Source organism: Myripristis murdjan, chromosome 21 (assembly GCF_902150065.1).
Source record: "Myripristis murdjan chromosome 21, fMyrMur1.1, whole genome shotgun sequence".
Classification (NCBI taxonomy): Eukaryota; Metazoa; Chordata; class Actinopteri; order Holocentriformes; family Holocentridae; genus Myripristis; species Myripristis murdjan.
In genome coordinates this window covers 10,506,490-10,528,833 of record NC_044000.1, presented here as the reverse complement: position 1 = coordinate 10,528,833, position 22,344 = coordinate 10,506,490, and the positions used below count along the sequence as shown (strand labels likewise).

The 22,344-nt window shown below is 40.8% G+C and overlaps 1 protein-coding gene across 1 annotated transcript in view; it reads right to left on the bottom strand.

Annotated features, from left to right (window-relative positions):
- Window positions 1-22,344, bottom strand: part of obsl1b (obscurin like cytoskeletal adaptor 1b) — a 37,463-nt gene continuing 15,119 nt past the window's right edge. Inside the window, exons 7-24 of the mRNA XM_030081096.1 lie at window positions 20,867-21,142; window positions 20,463-20,735; window positions 19,892-20,167; window positions 19,493-19,768; window positions 15,964-16,239; window positions 15,558-15,833; window positions 15,151-15,420; window positions 14,757-15,023; window positions 14,318-14,587; window positions 13,382-13,648; window positions 11,999-12,265; window positions 11,005-11,117; window positions 10,328-10,481; window positions 7,329-7,490; window positions 6,970-7,074; window positions 6,144-6,410; window positions 3,448-3,731; window positions 1-316 (exon numbers count right to left, since the gene is read on the bottom strand). Coding sequence (XP_029936956.1) covers window positions 3,454-3,731; window positions 6,144-6,410; window positions 6,970-7,074; window positions 7,329-7,490; window positions 10,328-10,481; window positions 11,005-11,117; window positions 11,999-12,265; window positions 13,382-13,648; window positions 14,318-14,587; window positions 14,757-15,023; window positions 15,151-15,420; window positions 15,558-15,833; window positions 15,964-16,239; window positions 19,493-19,768; window positions 19,892-20,167; window positions 20,463-20,735; window positions 20,867-21,142 — 4,073 coding nt within the window. The 3' untranslated portion in view covers window positions 1-316; window positions 3,448-3,453. The remainder of the gene's footprint in view (window positions 317-3,447; window positions 3,732-6,143; window positions 6,411-6,969; window positions 7,075-7,328; window positions 7,491-10,327; window positions 10,482-11,004; window positions 11,118-11,998; window positions 12,266-13,381; window positions 13,649-14,317; window positions 14,588-14,756; window positions 15,024-15,150; window positions 15,421-15,557; window positions 15,834-15,963; window positions 16,240-19,492; window positions 19,769-19,891; window positions 20,168-20,462; window positions 20,736-20,866; window positions 21,143-22,344) is intronic.

Sequence of the window (22,344 nt, the reverse complement as noted above, 5' to 3'; positions counted from 1 at the left end):
TTTAAATACACTGAAACTGCAGTTCACATGGGGGTGAAAAAGCTTTTCATACATTTCTTTATAGACTCATGGAGCTTTTTTCCTCTGAAAATAACTTTTTTTTTCTTTTTTTATAGCATTTCATGAAAAGATCCACTTGCTGATGTGATTAAATTGCAAGAAAATCTCTCCTGACCCTGTTTTTAACCGCTTTGAAGGACATGTAAATGTATTAGCCACTTCAGCGCTACAGTTTGAAAAGTCAACACAATAAACAATCAATCCATCTCAATTAGGTGATGACAATTAGGCGATGATGCTGTCAGCCAGGGGTCACCTGCGAAATTTGAGCAGAGGAAAAAAAAATTAGACTAAGAAGTCAAGAGCATCCATCAACAAGCTTGGCCTTATTCTGTCAAACCGTAAAACTGTCCTTTGCTTCAGCTGATGCACAGTTCATGACCAGCACACAACCATCACACATTATACGGCTATTCATTGGAAACTGACTTCTAACATCAAGTTCAATTGCAAGAGGTAGGTGATAAATAAAAGAATGCGATCGTTCCTTTACCTAAGGCAGCCTGAATAACCCTAGATTTCACCTCAAACAACCCTCGGTTTTACGTAGCGACTGGACCGGCGGCTGAGGGTTTCATTTCCAGCTTGGGAAAAACACACTTCTGATGTTTTACGACACTAGTAATTAAATCACCAAATTAAGACCTCTGCATTTTCATCATAATCTCTTCACTGTCTTATTCACATGAATTCCATCCGATCTGCCAGGTTCTTTACACGCTGCAAGAGATATAATATCTCTCGGGCGTCATACTCTAGAGATGCAGGTGTATATTTTCATTTCTTATTTCTAAGATGTGCGTGCAGCCTGCGTGTGGTGCATATTGACTGGAGTTTACAGCCTGGTGAGTTTACGGCCTCCACCATCGAAGCCAGACGAATGAACCTAATACCCTTTCATTTATAGACGACATAATAAAACTAAATATAGTTTACTCTCCTGCACCTGTGAGTAGCCCTAGAAGGTTCCTTGGATATGTGCTCCACATCTCACAACCTGCATGCCCATGGATAGAGCAGGGTCATAAACACCCAATATAACTTACAGGATGTGGCATTCTCAGAACCAGTGTATGTATATGTTGCCATCGGCCGAGTGGGACGTGCCAAGTCATGCAGAGCGCTAATACGCACTCGAGACAATTCACAATCGAGTGGACTAATGCAGGGTTTTGTAGTGTGTGTGGTACAAATGCTGTGTATTTGTTGGATGGTTAAGTTGATTTAACCTAATCCCTGATACAATACAAGGTAATCCACAGAACACATTTCACGCAGCACAAGATTTATAGGATGAGGCCTATGGACTCAGACACATATTCACACTGCACAGTGGGCCCTGCAGATAATTACTTAAACCCAGACAGAATATCCCTTATGAGGAGCTGTAGCACCCCACTCCATCCTCTCCATCCCTCTGTCCTCAGCCCACCCAGCCAAATCTCCAAACACGCTGCCTTAGCTATCGGCAGGAAAACCATCCTCTTGGACTGGAGAACAAGAAACAATGCAAACATCACAATGTGGTCAAACCGTCTCAAAGAGCATATTTCTATGTAAATGATTTCATACAAGCACCAAATCACATGCACACACATATATCCATACATCCTAAACTAGAGCCATTCACCAACACCACATTTCACTGTTCATAATAACTCAACCCCCCTCTATTATTTAATGTTCATCAAGTTTTTTGTTGTTTTTATTTCCTTAATGATATATTGTCTTCCTTTATTATTATTGTCATTATTGCTCTGGCTATTATTATTACTATTGCGGTTATTATTGTTGGTTGATGTCATTTGGTGCTTTACACCATCCCATCTCACAACCCCCTTATTTATTTCCAACTCCCCTAGTTTACTGATTCGCCTACAGACTGATTTTATCTGTCTGTATGTCCGTCTGGTTATGCAGCTCTCTGTCTGTGTGTTCTTCTGTTCTGCCGAGAGCAGGGGCTTCTGGGAACCTGCCCATTCTGCAGTAATGGGAGCACAACAGTGCTGGTGAGATGAGAGGAAGATAGTGGCAGGGAATCAAGAGGAGGGTTAGGATGTATAGGGGTAAACTTCATCACTGTTTTTATTCAATGCAAAATAATAATAATAAAAAATATAAAATATTAATAAGCCTTTTTCATCTTTTTGTCATCTTGCCACATACTTCTCCTCAGTGTTGAGCAGCAAACCTAAGACTTTGTTTTTACCCCCATCTAGTGGTCACTTTTAATAATGATTTAAAATGATAGGGATCTTAATGTAACCATCTCAGTACACCAGGCGGTCAGCTGATGCTACTGACACAGTTTGAATCAAGAAAATGACTGAAGGGGGAAACATTGTATATTGTAAAGCATATAATAAGCTCATGAAAGTTGATGGATTGTTAGTTCAGTTTAACAGCTTATGGAGCCATTAGAACAGGGGTGTCAAACTGGTGCCATGGAGGGCCAAAAGGTTGCAGGTTTTCATTCCAAACAAAAACTCCTCCAGGTGTTTTCACTGATTGGTTCCTCCTCTCTGCTTTAAGGTGAGGTGATCAGTCAAATCACCTGATGTAGTTTTTGGCTGGAATGAAAACCTGCAGCCTCTTGGCCCTCCATGGCACATAACTTGACACATGTGCATTAGAACTACATTAAAATACTTCTCACATGTTACTGCATGAATAATTTAACACCCAACAACTATACTTCCACTTTTGATCTTGATGATTTTATCTTGTTCATACCTCTAGACTTCAGTAAAGTTTTGGATGCAGCGATGTTTATTTTTAAGTAAGGGATTTCAGTGCTTCTTCCATCACTGATAAACTGACACATCGTTGCACTGCTGCATTACAATACAAATTAGTCCATGTCAAACAGCTTTCGTGAACGCTGTCTGCAGCTCTTTTTCATGTGATAAAAGTGTTTGTTTGCAAACTGTTTTAGTCAAGAGGTCTACCTTTCCTGTGGTCCTGAATAGTTTATTAGAATTCTGTTGACCTGACATTGTTCCTGGTTGCTCAGATTTCCATTGTAGGTGTGCCATGGGTGTAAAATTGTATGTGAAATGGGATGCAAATTTTTCTTTTTGTATTTAATGGAGTGATTTCAGTAACTCCTTATTTCATAACAGGTTCAAGAAGTTATTTTGAGATCTTTGCAACTGATTTGAAATGAAGGATAAATAATTGTTTCATAAATGTCATCTTTGCAACTGATTTGAAATGAAAGATAAATAATTATTTCATAAATGTCATTAAATATGGCCTTTCATGAATGTAAAATGTAGAGGCATTGCATAGGAGGTATTATAAGAGTCTGACACTGCCAACTGTCATATCAGCTAAACCACTCAGCATGTTGAATAAATAGCAAAACTAAGGAAAATGACACAGTACCTTGTTTCATTTACTCAGCACCTGAAGGTGGGCACTGCTCTTTGCTTTTCCAGAAATGAACTCCACCAAGCCGCTCATGTCCACCGAAGTCTGTCTGAAGGTCAGCCTGTGGATGGTGCCCATCTTCTCCAGCAGCACCTTTGGGCCTGGCTGCAAAGGCTCCCCATTCAGGCTCCACACAGGCGCTTTGAGGACAGGCACTGAAACCTCGCATTCAAAGCAGGCTTCCTCCGGGGCCGTGACCTCCACGTCCTCCAGCTCTTTGATCATCAGCAGAGACTGGGCTGAGTCGGCAACAAATAGAGGCATGGCTGTTAACAGGGCTTTGCAGCTCCTGTACTCCATGAGAGTTAATTGGAAAGATGTTTATTGGCAAAGTATTGATTATTGCATTTTCAGTGTATCAAGGATACACCTCACTGATGGAAGCATATGCTTTATGCTTCTGGCAGAAGTAACAGCTTTTTTAAAAATAAGCAGTTACAATAAAGAGTGAAAGCCACCATGGCTGAACAGACAAAGAAGAAAGCACTTCCTACAGAAACTAACACATCCCAGGTGAAAATAAACAAACAAATAAATAAATAAATAAGATGCGGCAGTGCTGAGGGGTGTACTACGAAGCAGGTTTAGTGGGTTAACGAGGTATGTTGAGTCTAAAGCCAGGCTTTCCTGTATCACGAAGGTGGCTCTCTTTTAACCCGGCTAGATCACCATGGTAACTTATGCTTAACTCATAACCTGGTCCCGACCAGGTTATGAGCTAAGTTTAACCCCGCCCGGATATAAAAGCGGCGCTATCTCACCATTTAACTCTTTTGGAGATGGCGTCACCGTTCACTGATGATCCTGTGGAGCTGGGAGCCAGGACTGTCCGTGGCTCATTACGGAGACAAAGAGTATTTAGGGATCGTGCGGATCCCTGACGATATTCTCCATGAGCGGTACAGATTTTCATCTGAGGGAATACGCTACATTTGCTCACTTGTTGAGCCAAGTGTCAGGAATGCCACGGATAGACGTTGTGCGCAGTAGGGCAAACGGTGTGCGTGGCGCTAATAGTAGGCTATACCTGCACAATGTGGGTAGCCTATACTATTAGTGGTGCACAGACTTCACGTTTGTTATAAATATTCCGTTGTATCACATACTTTGTTATATTAGCTTACTTTTTTAAAGGAAACACCTTATGTAGGCTAATAACGGTGACTGTCACGGCATCCGAAGGTGATGATTGGACGGGAGCAGCCCGTGGTGATTCAAACGCACTCCAAACGCCACTTATTCCGATTTAGAAAAAAAGATTTAACAATAAAGGAACAAACATCAACAGAAATGGCTCCATAATTCTAGTTAAACTTCAAATGTAACGAACAGTTATCTGAAACTACTCACAAGTAGCTCTAAGCAGCGTAAAGAGGTCAAAATTGTCATGTAACCATGGTAACCAACTGCTAGACTCACCCACACACACCTTCAGTCACCTGACTTAACCTCAGGCTTTACCTACAATTCCTAGACAGCACTCCCATAAAGCTACTGAAGTTACATATTTCTAAACTAAAATTCATAATACTGAATGAATATATAAAATATAATGAGTCAGTGTTGACCTACACATTCACTCGGTCAGCAATTTTCTGCCAGCACTCCTCTCTCGCCTTATGTGCGGCCACATTGTTGCTCTTGGCGTTAATTTTATTTTTAAAATTTTCAGAGCTTTCCATGGAGACAAACTGCTCCTCTTGCGTGAAATATGCAGCCCGTGAACGGTCCATTTTTCACGGAAGTAGAATCATATGACGCCAAAACGCCCCCTTTTCTGTGAACGCGCACAGAGCACAAAGCTGACAGCCGGACTTAAACCTTGATGATAACCACCGTCGTGATACCACTTAACTTTGACTGGAGCTTTAGGTTTTGTTGAGCCTGATAGTGAACACAAAGCCTGGGTATGTTGAGCCTCCTTCGTAGTACAGCCCTCTGGACTTTAATGCCAAGTGATTTCAGGACAGAGGAAAAAAACTAAAACTATTTTTTTAAAAAGGATTGTCTCCAATTACCACTGCAAATCTCTGTATTACCACTTGAAATCTTAATGAGGCGAGAGTGAGAATAAATTCTGCATGTGAACAGCAGCGGCTGTGTTCTATGAGAAATATCCCGGAATGACCTCCAAGTATCAAATATTAATGCATTAGCATTATTTTGCCACTAGATGGCGTTATGAGGTTATTTATGAGTTGCTCCCTCTGTGAGACTGGTGGACCCTCTCAAGCTGAAAAGCAGCCTCACCCTGATGCTGTGGTTATTTTGTAACCAACTTTTTTGGTATGTCACTGAAATGTGACAGCTTCATCCTGACTTGTTTTCATCAACACAGCAGAGTCCCCAAGTGTCTTTGTCAAATTAGAGCTGTGGTAGAAGGACTGACAAAATAAAAAAAAAATGCACACACAAAATTATCTTTTGTGAGCAGCAAAAAATAATGCAACTGTATGCATAAAAATCAGCAGAATGACCCTTCAAGCTTTATAAAAAAAAGATTTCCGTATCAAGAAACCTTGTGGCAATACAGAAATGTATGTAAAACAGTAAAAGATACAAGAATATGAGAACAGTCGTGATTATAAAACTTTGATGATCTGTATAAAAGAGTAAATACCATGCAATTCATCTGATATAAACTTTCTTACCCTCTACTGTGAGGTTTGCAGAGCACGTGTACTCTCCAACCTGCACGCTGTACGTGCCGGCATCATCTAGCGCCACCTGCTGGATGATCAGCTTGCGATAACAGCCCTCACTGCAGATCTCAAAGCGCTCTGAGGGCAAGATGACATTACTGCCTTTATACCAGCGGATGCTGCATCTGGGGTTGGACACCGTGCAGTCCAGTATCACACGGCTCTTCTCAAGGGCGGTCTTGTCTTGCAGGGGCTTCACAATGTTGACAGGAAGCTCTGAAAAGGACAAACTCCGCTTTATGCGCATATATCGTCATCTGACAGAATTGGCACATTTATAATACCTGACTTACAATTTATTTATTCACTAATTTTAGCATTTTCTAACACTGATAAGCCACCTGGACACTTCACTCATATCTCAGTAATTTGTGTTTTTCTTTTCTTTTGTGCTGGAGATCTATGGAATAACTAATTTAAAGAATTACTGTGTGTAATTGAGTGTGTGAGTGTGTGTATGTGTGTGAGAGAGGCTATGATAGGAATGAATATTAATAAGAATTTAATGCAAAGTAAAATATATCACATTTATCATATTTCAAAAGTAGGTATACAATTTTTAATAGTAAAGTCAATGTGAAAAACAACAAAACTGCATCATTTCAGTCTTTTTGAACTTTGTCATTTAACCTAAATAATTCAGGAAATAATCCTTTAAGAAATAAGTGTACCTGGAAGCAGGGAAATATATAACACACAGCGCAATGAGTATTAACAATGAACACAAAAAATTTGACCTACTTTTGAAACACCTGGTATGATACTATTGTTATACCTTCCACTTCCAGGTAGGCTGCAGATTCAATGTGTCTGGCAACAAACTTGATTTCTCCAGAGTCCTCTCCTCGCACGTTGCACATGAGAAGAAAATGTTTGGTCCCTGAAATAATAATTTTAACAATTTATGATACATAAATGAGGAAAAATCATTGCAAAATACAGACTGAGGTTACTAGCTTCAAAAGTTACAATATATGAGGCAGCACTGATGTATTGTACTGGCCACTCTGTGCAGCACATGCAGGACAATCAACACTTTGAAGTACTGCAATATGTGCTACTATATTCAGAATGTCATCCATATAGATTCACAGGAGAATTCACAGGACAAAGGTTTGAGTTTTGGCAACTGACCTTCCTGGCGGATCTTGATGGTGCTGGTGGGTCGTATCCTCTCGCCATTTTTGTACCATTCCCCAAGCACATCCTCCACTGAGATCTCACACACAAACACAGCGTTCTGGTCTTCCTGGATGTCCAAATCCTCTAGGCCCTGTACTATCACCAGCTCGCGTTCTGTGAACAAGAGTTAATAGTAAGATATTTCACATTACAACATACTGTACAGCTCCAAAAGTCACACGGCAGGCAAATGAACCATGTCAAATGGAAGTCCAGATCTTGGCCTGAGCTGAGATATCCCCTCCTCCACCTTAAAACATTTCATTTATTGCAACTAATTTTATGTGTTTGTGAGTAGGACACTGTTGCGCTCTCTACTATACAGTTTGTGCTACTCTCCACTTTTGCCAAGACATTTGTCTTGTAAATACCCAACAGTGTACTCTCCTCTGGCTTGGCCCCTTTACAATAAAAGCAACTCGAACATGTACATGGGGAGCTCTTGGAGATGTTTTATCACTTAAACTCCAGGTAACCGTGTACTTTATATTTTCCCCACAGAACCTTGACAGATGGCAGTGTTGTACTAATGTCTGCTGGACTACGAGCCTTGTTTCACCATGCAATACCTCCTTTTGCATTAGGAAAGGAACTAAAAATAGCTAGAGCTACTACTTCAAATATTACTTTTCCTAACTTACTACTACTGCTACTAGCTTTGGTTTTAATTTAAATTGTTTAATCTGCACATAAATATTAATGGCCTGAGTCTACTTGAATTTAGGCTGTCAAAAATCAATGTATTCACTGCTGCAGTCTGTGCACCTTGTTGTTGGTGTCCCAGATCCTGTCAGGTCACACAGACTGCACTGGTGAGGGACTGGGAACGGGTAGTGCTTGTGAAGTTGCCAGCTAAAGTCTACATGTTATGCCAAAGTTAATTTTACTCAGTGGACATTAGCCTACATAAATTCTTGAATCTACCCCACAGCACAAAATGAGGCAAATACAACTTTTGGATGTGGTAGGGTTTAATACTGATTACTCAAAAATCCTTTGCCAGGTAAGTTATATTTCTGGCTGTGGAAACAAATGACCCAGGAACATCACCAAGAGGGACATCTGTTCTAATTTGTCAGCTTACCCTAACGCTCTTTTTTCACAGGAGCCATTTTAACATGAATAGCAGGGTAAACAGAGGTGTTACTAATAGGAGTCATTCCTAAGTTCCCAGGGTCCTATGTTCTGCGGATTTTTGGCACATGACAGTAACACATCTATCCTTTTGCCATACATTAGGAAACCTAGGGGCCTACATAAATTGAGCCAGGAACATCTTGGCTGTGAGAGAGTTGCTGGAAATGCTGCTTCCTTGAGGTTTTCCAGCACATCCTCCAAATTGGCACTGGCACTGTGGCTGGATAATTATGGCATGTTCACACTAGTCTGCTTTTTACAAACTGCCACTGTTTTTGCTACTGAGAAACCAAACAGTGTGCTGTGGGCAAAGTAACTGGCTGAGGTGAAAAGATGCTGAGATTGCCCACACTGCACCACAGCTCCTTAGCTGCATGGCTTTGCAATCTAAGATGGAAGTTAAATATTTGGAAAAGGGCCAATCGTTTGTATGACCTCTGCATCACTACACAAGAACAGAAGAAATCATCATGGACTCTCACTGAAGAAAATGACAATATCACTGTTAGGTTGGTACGATTTCCAATTTAACTGCACAGCTTTAATTTTTCACACATCAACAGTGTATAGGCACTCATAAGTATGGGGTGGTCTGGCAAATAAAGTTCCTGAATCAGCTACTGTAGCTGGGCCAATGGTAAATGTATTGTACAGCATTAATGAGATTATAAATTCAGTATGTTAGATTCACAGATTGTGTATAATATCTCTAGAGGGTCATTTGTGCTATAGTCTGCTGAATGATAACTAACACAGGTAAACTTAATACTGTGAATAGGCCTAGTGTAGTAAATCTACATAAACCTGAGCTTTAAGCTGACTTATGAGGCTACCCAATGTAAACTTTGGGCTGAAAATGTGTTTGTCATCACAACTGTTATCCTGTTTGTGTCAGTTTTGACAGAAAGCTACGAATGGGAAAATTCATGTTCTGGTAAATTTGAGACCACATGTAACGAGTACATGTGGGCAAATGTACATGTGCACATGTGTACAAATTGGCCCAGTGAAAATACTGCAAAATTTCTGCCAGTGACGATAAAATTTCTAGTGAAGTCAGTAGCAGACTATTGAGCATGAGCATGCTTGCTATCTTTAAAGGAAAATTTCACCACTTATTTTGTGGATGTGCAATCAGCAGCAACTGTATATGTATGCAGGTGATTCCACAAAATTCCCAGTGTCTATTATTTTGGCCGAGAAATCCATGTTTTTCTGCTCACAGAGTCTTATTGGCTCTGCCTACATGTACCAGGATGCATTGCGTGTGAGCTTATGATCGCCCAGAACCTTTTTCACCAGAAACATGCCATCTCATTGTAATGTTACAAGGCCTGAAGGCAACAATGACACAAGGTAGAGAAAGAAGGGAGTAAGCTTTGGTGTAATGACAGCTCAGAACTATATAACAACCTAAATGTGACCAGACTGCACCAAAATAACTGCATTTCTTTGCATTTCTGGGCAAGTCGAAAAAAGGGTATTTTGCTCAAAACATTGGAGTATTCCTTTAAAGACAGAGCACACCTTCATGCTCACGAGGGGCAGAGAACTGAAATCCCCAGCTACACTACGCTGTAGTTCCTCTCTCCACCAATGATGTAGACAACACGCCATTTTACATCAATGGTGGATGGATGTAAAAAGGATTTTTGTGTGCACTCCCAGACACAGAAAAGCACAGCAAAAACTGCATGCATAGTCACATTTATAAAATATAACCAAAAAATTTAGATTAAAAAAAAAAAACAGTTGTGTCTTAAAAAAGATACCTGGCTGTATAGTATATATTTTTTTGTAGTCAGTGGATTTACCATAGATCTCCACAGTGCAGGATGTAGTGGCATCTCCAGCATCACAGGTGTACATGCCGGAATCACTGACATGACATTTCATGATCTGAAGAAAGCGTTTCCTTCCCATGGCGTAAATGCGCAAGTCCTTGCCTGGCTTCACCTCAGCCCCATTCTGAAAACAGAGCACACATTTTCATTTTAACTGCAAGGAACACATGACTCAAATTGCACTTGATTGTCTTCAGTTATTATTCTCAATTGCTCCACTCGGAAAATTGTCTGTGGAAACTGATATAACAACAAGCAGTCTGCCTGCAGTCGATAAATGACATCTGAGTAGAAATTTGTTTTACTCTAAACTTGACTTTAACTGAACTGGTCCAAAAGCCTTTCTCAGATGCTGGGTGGTCATGACTGGAGTCCTTTGTTCAGCAGTTACGTAATTCTGGGAATAAAGGTTTTACTAAATGGCTGTGGAGGGAGGTTGTGATTTGGAAGGGGAAGCCCATAGTGGTTAGTGTGTGTGGGATTTTTGGTATTGTGCTTTTCAGTTAATTGGACCTGAAATAGTGATGCCATATCTTAACACTCAGACCCACAGTTTGCATTGGCTTATGTACTATTGCTGTAAACAAACAAACAAACAAACAAAACATATTGTCGAGGATATAGAAGAATAAGAATGCAATTCTTGCCTTCATCCACTTCACATCCACATTGTGTCTTGACAGCTCACACTCAATAGACACAGTTGTCCCTTCAGGAAATCTCAGGTCCTCCAGTTTTCTAAAAATTGTCACAGGGGGCTCTGATGGAGGAAAACATGTAGAGTTGTGTAAACTAGATGTACAGATACATTGGAAATAAATATTTTTGGCCAAGCTTTCCAGATACAATTTTTAAAAGGTGAAATCCACTGAGCATGTCGCTCACTGCTCACACTGTTTGTTGCCTATATTTAAGCTATGGGGACTACCGCGCTGACATTTTCATCCTACTGTCATCCCCAGTGTTTCAGCTCCCAGCTCAAAGGGATGAGGCACACTGAATGACTCTGCATGGAAAGGATTATCTTACAGCATGAGGTTAAACTACCGTCTGACAGAAAAGACTGAACAGAGCTACCTCTTTTCACAGGGTCGTGCTGGGCTATTTTGTATGTGTAATGTGAGCCTGGATAGATGCAACAGTAGCAGAGCTGTCACTCCATTCTGTTATCATGTCTGCACAGTCTGGCATTGGATTTACTCTGAGTGGATGCCTTTAGCTACCAGTTTGAGGTCACTGTAAAATCAGTGTGGTAAAATGATGTTGTGGTAGTACTGCCTTGTACTGTTAGGCTGAATGTCTCATAGAGAAGGGCCCAAAACGTTTAAACATGGAGGCTGTATGCCAACATAACACAATTTTTGACCAGCAGGGAAGAAAAAATGTTTTGTTCATGATTATTTAGAAAAGTAATGAGTAGGCTTATTGAAATATCTTATCTTACAGGTATCTACAATGTATCTCATTGCAGTACTTGTTGATATGTCCTGTAATACCCACAATGATTCAGAATTATCTAACAAATATAACTGAGTTGCATCCAAATGGAAATCGTGGTAAATTCTGATTAGATGTGTCACTTTAATGCAGTGGCAAAATGTGGATTTTTTGGTATTTTGGTAATTTTTTTTAATAACATACCCTTTACAACAAGCCTTGCAGAAGTCTTCAGATTTTCAACGCAAAACATAAAGGTGCCAGTGTCTTCTACTGATAGGTTAGAAATAGTGAGGCTGTGAACTTGTCCTTTGGCACTCATACGGAAGTGAGCTGTCGGCTTAAGCTTGATCCCGTTTTTCATCCAGGTGCCTGTGACATTGGCGTGGGACAGCTCCACCTCGAAAGACGCTGTCTCTCTCTCTGTGGTTTTTATGTCAGTCAGGCCTCTCTTTAGTGTGATTTTTCTTGCTGTAGGAAAATTGGAAAATGGTCAAATATTCATTGATGGTTGATGGTTCTGCAGTCAAGGAGGAACCCTGTAGTGTACTTACCTTTACTTTGTAAGAAGTAATACTTTTCAATACCATGGAAACTGAACAGTTTACACTGAAACAAAGTTTCTGTTTCAGACACTGAATATATATGAGCATTTTCCATAACTATGAGCTGACACTGAATATGTCTTATATTATTGACATGGCTTGCCGCTTGTTTATGAGTGTGCAGTCTGAACAAGCTGGCAGACATCAGCAAGCCGATATTTTTGTCTATTTGAATACAGGGCTTTACACAAAAGCCTGCTTTGAAACTGCCAACATTTTTCACTTATTCTAACACAGACGGGCATTCCCTGTGGAAAAATAAGTGTTTATTTTGGAGACCTGATGACAACAACCTTAGTTTTGAAGGCCAGGGAGTAAATTTAGATGCAATGAGAGGAGATCCAAATTCATAGGAGGTGCCAACAGCAGCCTGAAGTCCAGACTTTCCCCTTCCCACCCACACTAGTGTTGAAAGGACAGCCCCTAACTCACCCACGGGCCTGCAGATCACACAGTTAAGACACCTAAGAAGCATGCACAAAGACAAACACACGCAAGTACATCTTAATCACTACATGATTCCATTGCTAACAAGTGTTATAGTGTGTAGAGGTAGCTTCTCCTGCGGAAAATAAGGGATATTTGTTTGTAGAGATGTTGTACTTCTGTGTGAATTGGAGCCCTTACACCATAGCATATCAAGCAGGCTTAAATTGTTACTCAACAAGCACTTCCTTTAAACCCTAATCTGATTTGCCCTCGGCATGCGTAATTAAATTATCAGGGCTCCAGTGATCCTGTGTCAATACAGGAACTGTGGCCTGAAAGTCAGCGTGGGCTGTTAGGCAATCACCTGTTTGTAGCCATCAACCGTCCCAGTACAAGTGCCACCCCAGACCCTCGTCACTCAAATTACTCTTACTCAGTTAATCGAGTTTGCCTTCAAAAGCAACAACAACGGAGAGTGTGCAGGAGGTAGGGTCATCGGCAACGGCGGTAAACAAACGACAACAGTGCATAGTGAGAACACGTGCGCACTCACGTTCCACGGTGAGCTGGGCTTGCGTGCGGTCATGCAGGGTTTCACAGCTGTAGGTGCCCCGGTCAGACATGGTAAGTTTGTGGATGGTGAGACTGTGTTTCCGGCCCTTGTGTTTGGGGGTATACTTGGCTCCAGGGTGGATCAGCACCCCTTGCCTCATCCACTGCACCTCTCCGGAATCCAGACTCACCTCCACCTCCAGAGTCGCCTCGCTGAACTCTTCAGCTGTGACAGGCGCCATGTTTTTGGTGAACAACACCTGTTGCTCTGAACATGGATACAGAGAATCACTGGACAACACTATCTATCACACTGACTGTTCATGCACTTTGGCTTGTTTGCAGTGAGCCCTTTATTAAATCTGTGTAAATATTCAGCTTACTGCTTAGCAATTTAGCCAAACCATGACGCAGTGAAATGCAACTTCAAGTATTTTTCATCAAACAAAATTAGCAACGTTACATTGCAAGTTCAAGTACAGAGGGTGTGCAGTAACCTCTAGCCCTGCCTCCTGCGGTGTTACACACCCCCAAGCTGCCGAGCCACTTGTCTCTGTCAGTTACCAGAGGAATTCTAACAGGAGAAGCCGCTAAGCACTAGCCGTCAAAGGCGCCTCTTCAACAATTTAGACTTGTCTGAAGGGATCATTATTTATCACATATATGCTGATGTGGCACTAATAGTACACAGGCATTCAAACTCCTTTGCTTTGATCATTTCAGTGTTTATGGAAATAGTGCATAAAGTTGCTGTTGATTAACATTATTGTGATACTTAAGTGGGGAGATTAGAGGTGGCTGAGCAGCAAATGATTTGCAATGTTGCAGCCAAATCAGACAGAATTTCAGCCGCAGAGAGACACTGAAGCAAACATGACCGATCTTATCCGTCATGAAAATTATCATCATAGTGGTGGCAAGTGGGGCAACAGCTCACCTTGAACCTGGAGGTTTGCCTCGGATAGCAAGCCCTCTGCATCTGCCGTCACTCTGGTGCTATCTGAAACCTGGCAGTTGTGGATGCAGAGCATGTGGCATAACCCGTTGCTTGAAATGACAAACCGCTCATTCTGGGCTACTTGCTTGCCATTTAGGCGCCACACCAGCTGAGTATCCTCGGGTGAAACCACACACTTAAATATTGCATCTTCCCCTTCACAGACTGTGATGTTGTGAAGCTCTGCAATGAACTCAACAACACGTGGGGCTGAGGGCAAAAAAAAGAAAAAAAAAAAAAAAAAAAGAATTCAGTTGCATTCATGGCCCTCCAGATTTTAATATGGCTCAGTCAGAATATTCTTTTCTTTGGCATTTCAAGAAACGTTACATGATCAGTGGCTTGATTGTCGTTAAAAGTTCGATTTAAATGTGCCTACTTTCTACAGTGACGGTGGCTGAGGTCCTGTCATCTGTGGATTCACAGGCATACTCTCCAGCATCTTCATTCACAAGTTCATGGATGGTAAAGCTTCTCTCTCGACCTTGTGCCCTTATTGTATGGCGCCGGCTGGGTGGGATGTCCTGGCCATCCTTTAGCCACTGGACATCTCCTTTGGGCTTGCTGACCTCACATCGTAATGTAAGGCTGCTGCCCTTCAGAGCAGTAATATTCTCCAGAGGTCTGATGAATTTCACTTTCATTTCTGATGAGTGTAATGAATAAATATAATAACAGCAGTTTATTTTGTGACAGTTATTACATGAGTAACATATGTACAAGGGAATAATTATCTATAACTCTGAAATAATTTTTAGAGTCCGATTTCTTACCTTTGACTAAAAGACTGAAATACATCTCATCTGTATTGACGTCACAGACATATTCTCCAGCATCTGACAGCTGCAGGGGATTAATAGTGAGCTTGTGGGTATTACCCTCACTGGAGATGTGAATGTTGTCCTCGTTCAATAATTGGCCATCTTTCAGCCACCGGACATTAGCTCTTTCTTGGCTCAGGATGGCACATAGTGTAACACTCTCATTTTCATAAGCAAAAAGGTTATTATTTGCATGTTTATTCACAAACTTGGCAGGTGGCTCTGAAGGAAGAGATTAAAAAAAGAAATACACTCAGGAAATTTCATCTCGATACATGAAACACAATCCTCCTCAAACAGCAACCACAGAAACGATTAAAGCTGACCCGGAAACATGTTCACAAACCTTTGAACCTTACCTTGGACTTCAACGAAGGTTATCATTTTGTCATCTATGGCATCACATACATATTCTCCAGAGTCTGACGGCTGAAGTCCAGAGAGAACGAGCTTCCTCACAAAGTCATGGCTGTCAATTTGGATACGAGTGTCTGGTTTCAGTGACTTGCCATTCCATAACCACTGAACGGTGGCGTTTGGCCGAGACACCTCACACTCCAAAATGAGGTCATCGCCTGCTACCAGGATATGTTGCTCAGGGTTTCCAGAGTTACCAATAATTTTTACGGGCGGCTCTGAAGATACAAGACACAATATGAATTTATTATCATTTTCCTAAGTTCTTAAATTTTGGATCCTAACTTTGGATCCTAATTAAATGACTTGAGTCAGACGTGGACACTACTGACTGAGTGGTGTGATTACCTTTGACAGTAATATGGAATACCATTTTATCATCCACTGCATCACAGGTATACTCTCCAGAATCTTCCAGTCCAGCATTTAGGACAACCAGTGACCGGAAAACCCCTTGCTCTTCACTACAGTACCGCTCACTGTCATTGATTAGCCGGTTGTCTTTGCACCAGTTAACCGAGGCATTGGATCTTGAGAGCTCACACACTAAAATTATATCATCTGATACCAAGAACTGCTTTTCCGTTTTTGCCTCTGGTTTTCCTAAAATTTTCACAGGCAACTCTGAAAATGAGAGGGAAAATGTGCATATTAGTGGACTTTATGTAACCATTATGGGCAAAACAAAAAGGTGATGGTCACTGTGTAGTATTTAAACAAATGAAAAACAGCTGAAAAACAAGTTTAATGCTTGCCACATTGGATTCAATATCCACCTGTGCCATGTGGCCAAGTCAAATTGTTTATTGCAACCCACAGACGCCCACCACTATAAATGGTGTGCTTAAAAATAGGAAGATACACACAATACTACAGCTCTAGGGTGGCTATCAGCATGACCTCAAAAAGCAGGACACTTCTCTGGAGTAGTCGAACTGAGTAACCAACACAGCTACAGCTGTAGCTAGTGTGTATATACACCATAGATCAGGGGTATGCCTTCATGTGCTATGATGTTATGCAGGTTTTCCCCAGAGGAAAGGAAGCACCAGGGACTTCACTGATTAGCACAACTTCAGCCAGAAAGGAGGCGCTAATCAGTAAAATCACATATTGTATCCTCCAGTTGGAATAAATCTACAGACACTTGGGCCTGCATATCACATGATACACCCATATATACCCATTCCATTGACCATGAAAAAAAATACCTATATATTTATTTTTGGTGGCTGCACATGTGCACACATACACAGAGCTCAAAGAGGTAAAAGTAAAGCAATAACAAGGCCAACAACAAAAACTGGGATAAAACACCAAAAAGTCAGCTGTATCTTGACTTCTGCAGCCATTAAATGCTTTGTGTGTTCAGACACTGCAGTTTGCCATGTGAATTAGGCTACCTGCTGCACAGTGAAACAGGTGGGGATATCTGACAGCTTGGATTTCATATGAGATCATCTCTGCTTTATTTCTGTTCAGTACGAGGCTAACAAATAACAAGGCGAAGACAAACAAGCCCAGAGAAATACAGCTGACAACTGCCAATGTTGTCAAGCAACTTTAGAGAAAAACAATCTGAAAGTTGCTTATTAGAAGTAGATATGGCAATTGCTGTGAGTGTGTCACAATCATCAGCAATGTAGACTGGTTCCCCTTTGAGATCACTGAAATGTCAGATTTGAGATGCATTGATAATTCACAATACATAACAATAATAATAACAATACTTTTCAACTGGATGTTTCAATTGTCATAATTAGAAATGGTGAACAAATAGCTGTCTGGCACGTAAGCACAGCAAGATAGTTAATTCACTGTGTTGATCACAGTTTCATTTATAGATAGGTAATTTGAGTAAGCACATTAACTATTGCTTGTGGCTGCGACGCCCCTACTGTGAACTAAAGTCGGCTTGGAGCCAAAAAAAAAAAAAAAAAAACTCTGAAGAAAAGCAACAGTTACCCAACCTCTTCACATACCCACAGCTGCTATATTTAAATTATCTGGATGGATAATGTATATCAACACAAAACTGGTTGAGTGACAGCCATTTGCAGTGCATCCTGGCCAGTCATAATGGAGGACAACAGGGAACAACTCTGTCCCAAAAAAGGCATCACATTTTTTGACCTTATTGGAGACAACAACAGCAACAACAGCAACAACAGTAATAATAATAATAATAATAATAAAAAGAAGAAGAAGAAGAAGAAGAAGAAGAAGAAGAAGAAGAAGAAGAAGAAGAATGGTATTATTTTGCAAACACAGTTCATAAGATAAGTATCAACAGTGAGTGATCTTGTTACATAGGGTTAATGTGTCGCAACGTTAACCATGACCTTTTCCTAATCTTAGCCACTACCTTTCTCAAAGCTTTGCCATTACCCTTTCCTAACCTTAACCAAGGTGTTTTGTTGGCTAAAGCTACTGGAATTAATCCTCTTCCGAGAAAAGGAAAATCATGTTCTTGTCTCAAATTAAATTTGTGTCCACATGCACAAATATGGACAGTTCATGGCCAGGAACACAAATCTGTAGATTTAAATTTGTGACTACGGCATGGACTGCTGTGAGACTGGGTTGGATATGTGCACATACAGTGCTCAGCATAAATGAGTAGATGAGTACACCCCAACAGATTTCTCAGAATTAATTTCTCTAGAATTAATGCTTTCTATGTTTATGATCATGGTGCAACAATGAGTACATCCCAATGTATGTCTTAGGGGAAAAACCTGATAAAATTCTAATTAATAGCATTCACCAACAGATGAGTCTAATCAACACACAGGTGGCCAACAGACCTGACAATTAAGGGGGCTATTTAAGAGAGAAAATCCACTTTAAGTCAATGCTGACAAAAATGTCCTCACATGGAGGAGACATGTCACCAAAGTTGAGAAAGAAAATAATTTCTTTACATAAAAAGGTCAAGGTTACATGAAAATTTGTAAAGCATTGCTAATAAGTTGAAATAAAGTAGCAAAGGTGATCCAAAAATCCAAAAAGGATTAACTTGTAAGAAGCTCACTGAAACGTCCAGGCTGTCCACAGATTTTAACACCTCAGCATCAGCATTTGTAATGAGAAGAGTTGAAAATGAGTATGGACATTCACCACAGTTGGCTAAAGCATTAAAAAGACAAAGTGGGGTGAGTGTTTCCCATGACACAATACAGCGTACACTGCAGTAGGGTGGCATGAGTGGGTGTCGTCCATGAAGGAAGCCGCTGCTGAAGCCCAAACGCAAAAAAGAAAAGCCAGTTGGCCCATGTTGACAAAGGTGAAAAGTATTGAGACAAACTTAAATCTTTTTGGCACTGATGGGTGCCAAACTGTATGGCATCCCAAGGGCAAGGAGTACAATAAAAAATGCATGGTACCCACAGTAAAGCATGGTAGTAGCAGTGCTCCTCTGTGGGGCTGCATGAGTGCTGCAGGTGTTGGGGAATTGCATTTCACTGACAGTATCATGAATTCACAGATGTATTGTGAAATACTGAAAGAGAAGATGCTGCCATCACTCCGTGCCCTACGTTGCCGGGCACTCTGTCAACATGATAGTGACCCAAAACATACATCTAAGTTCATATTAGATGGCCAAATTATAGATTTAAGGGAATTCATTGTAGGGTGTAGTCATTTTTAGAACCCCCTTTTTGAATAAAATGTATTAATTTCTTATCCTAATGATCTTAGGTGACCGCACTTTTGTGTTAATAAAATAAATCTTAAATAATCAGAATGCAGGAGATTTGTTCTTATAATCACTGAGAAATGGATAAAAGTCTTAATTTTCAAAGGGGGTGTACTCATTTATGCTCAGCACTTACTATTTCAATGCAATGGTAGGGGAAACACTTGGATTACTTACCTTTCACTTTTACATGGAAATCCATCACATCATCCTTGGCATCACAGACATATTGCCCAGCATCTTCTACTGACAGCGAATGGATGGTTAATTGACGCATGACACCATCCTCGAGGATGGTGATGTTTCTGGAGTCTTCGACTTCCTCCCCATTCTTCTTCCAGGTGACTTCAGCGTTGAATCTGGAAACTTCACATTCTAGGACTAAAGTCTCCCCAGCATCTTTTTCTATTCCACTCGCCATCTTCCTTGGACGCACAAAGCGAACTGGAGGCTCTGCGGATGAAGATGATTAGAAAGGGATTATGGTAATGCTTGCATCTATGATATTTTATGCTGTTAAGTTTATGCAAAAGGCCAAACAGAAAACCAACCTACTTCCGTCATAATTTTCTTTACCTGCTATGTTCACAAAAAACGTCACAGAGTCATCGGCAGTATCACACACATATTCAGCTGAATCCTTGACAGTGGTCTCAGGTATAATAAGCCTCCTGTAGACACCATCCACCTCCAGAATGAGGTTGTCATTCTCCTCTACTTCAAGTCCATCTCGATACCAGCGGACCACTGCATTGGGCCTGGAGATCTCACAGCTCAGTACCATCCGTTCAGACGTTTGTTGACACAGTTCCATTTGAGACTGGCTTGGAGACACAATCCGCACTGGAGGTTCTGAAAAAGGATATGATCCAATGTAGTCACTGTTAATTAGTCTAATAAATTAAGAAAGTTTCACTGGTTGTGCTGCTTGTTATGTATTTGCCCAGATCACAGGCCATTGTTAATTTTTCAACAGAAATAGAAACAATATTATCCTTGCATATATCTTTGATTCTGGGTGGTCACATTCAGCAGGGAACCCCTGACTTAAGTAATGCTAGATAGTGCCATGATCTACCCATTTGGCTACACAGATCACAATATACAGATACCTCTACCATGTCTATATAATATCCAGGGATTTTACCTGTTATATTAAGGTGAAAGAATATTGAATCATCAGCTGTATCACAAATATATTCTCCAGAATCTTCAACACCACTACAAAGAATTTTCAGTCTTCGATAAGGGCCTTCAATCTTGAGCTTTATGTTTTCACTCTCTTGCAGCTTCTGTCCGTCCTTGTACCAGTGGACAACACCGTTTGGACGAGACAGTTCACAGCTCAGAATGATTTCTTCAGGGACATGGCGGTCAAGGTGGACATCCTCCTTGGGGTAGACTATCATCACCGGAGGTTCTTCAGAGAAAGAGTGCATGACATTCAAACATTATCCTCACAGTATTTGCACTTTTAAGAATGGATACTTAAATGAATTACAGTCGAGTTTTCTATAAACGTCAAAAATTTGATCTCCAACATTTTGTTACCTCGGATGTTAACCTTGAACATTAAAACATTGTCTCCTGCACGGCATGTGTATGTTCCTGTGTCTGACAGTTGAGCTGAATGGATGGTCAGAATTCTTGAGGTGCCATCTTCTTGTATTGTAATGTTGGCGCTTGGTTGCAGCTCAACTCCATCCATGTACCACTGGACGACGGCATCAGCCCTTGACACTTTGCATGACAGAACGAGCTGGTCCTGTTCCACAACACTCTTGTAAAGGTCCTCCTCTGGGATGTCGACAAATGTTACCGGTGGCGCTGCAGAAAACAGTGTACAACCAAAATTGATCTTTTGTTGAAAGGAGAATTCATCACTGTGCTCACACACACTAGCTGTAAAGCCAGGTTTGCACAGGTTAGACATGCTGACCTCAAGGCCTGGTGATTGTCTAGATAATTATAGTCTTTTAAGGATGATTTATTCGCTGCTAAAACAAAGTGAAAAGTTAATAAAAGCTATGCAAAAAATGTAGTGCAATTATGTCTGGGAAAAAATGGAGGGTCACCATGGTGCATGCCTTTTTTTCCCTAATGGCCTTAAAGCATTAAAGAGAACAGCATTTAAATGTTTGATGAGAAAGCAAACATTTAGGAGGCAAAAGATTAATTATGATGAATACAGCAGTTTTATGGATAAGAGCTTTACATATTAAAAGGGTGGGTTGGTAGCTGCTACTAGCAAAGTAAACTGAAATCAATGATCACATAATCCAGCAAAGAAACAGTTATTAGTTGTGTCTCAAAGTTTTCATCTATGGAAAAGCTTTGCATGTCACCTTTCACCTCCACATAGAAATCGTTGAAATCTGACTCATCCCCAGTTTTACAACTGTACACCCCAGAGCATGTAGACGTGGCCGACTGGATAACCAGTGTCCTCTTACTGCCCTCTGATTGGATGTTAATCCCAAATTGTGGCACGAGCTTTATTCCATCCTTATACCAGCAGGTCTGGCGTGCCGGGTCTGAGATCTCACACTGCAGTATGATGGGGTTGCCTGCTTCAACAGACTTGCTCTTCTCAGCCTCTGGAACAGCTAAGAACCAAACTGGTGCTATAGGTATTTTTATTTATTTAACAGTAACATCAATTTTAATATGGTAACAACATGCCACAGTTTGGTTACAAACTTGGATGAAAAGCATCTACAGGCTACAGGAAGTTGCTGTTGGCTCCAGACTCAACAGAGAGTATGTAGTTGTTAATAAAGTCAGTAATTAAGTCAGTGTGTTACTCGAGGAAGGTTAGAGCCCTTGACGCTTAAGCTACTAACTGCAGTGGTATTTTAGTCATTCAAACTCCAAATGAGCTGTCTGTACAAGGGCAGTATTTTTTGCTAAAAGCTTCATAGATTCTGTACATGCATTTCGCTGCAGGAGAGTGTGAGTGTTTTAAAGATGTGAGTCCTGTTTCATTCCTGATAGAAGTTCATACCACAAACCTTGGTTCAGGATAGTCT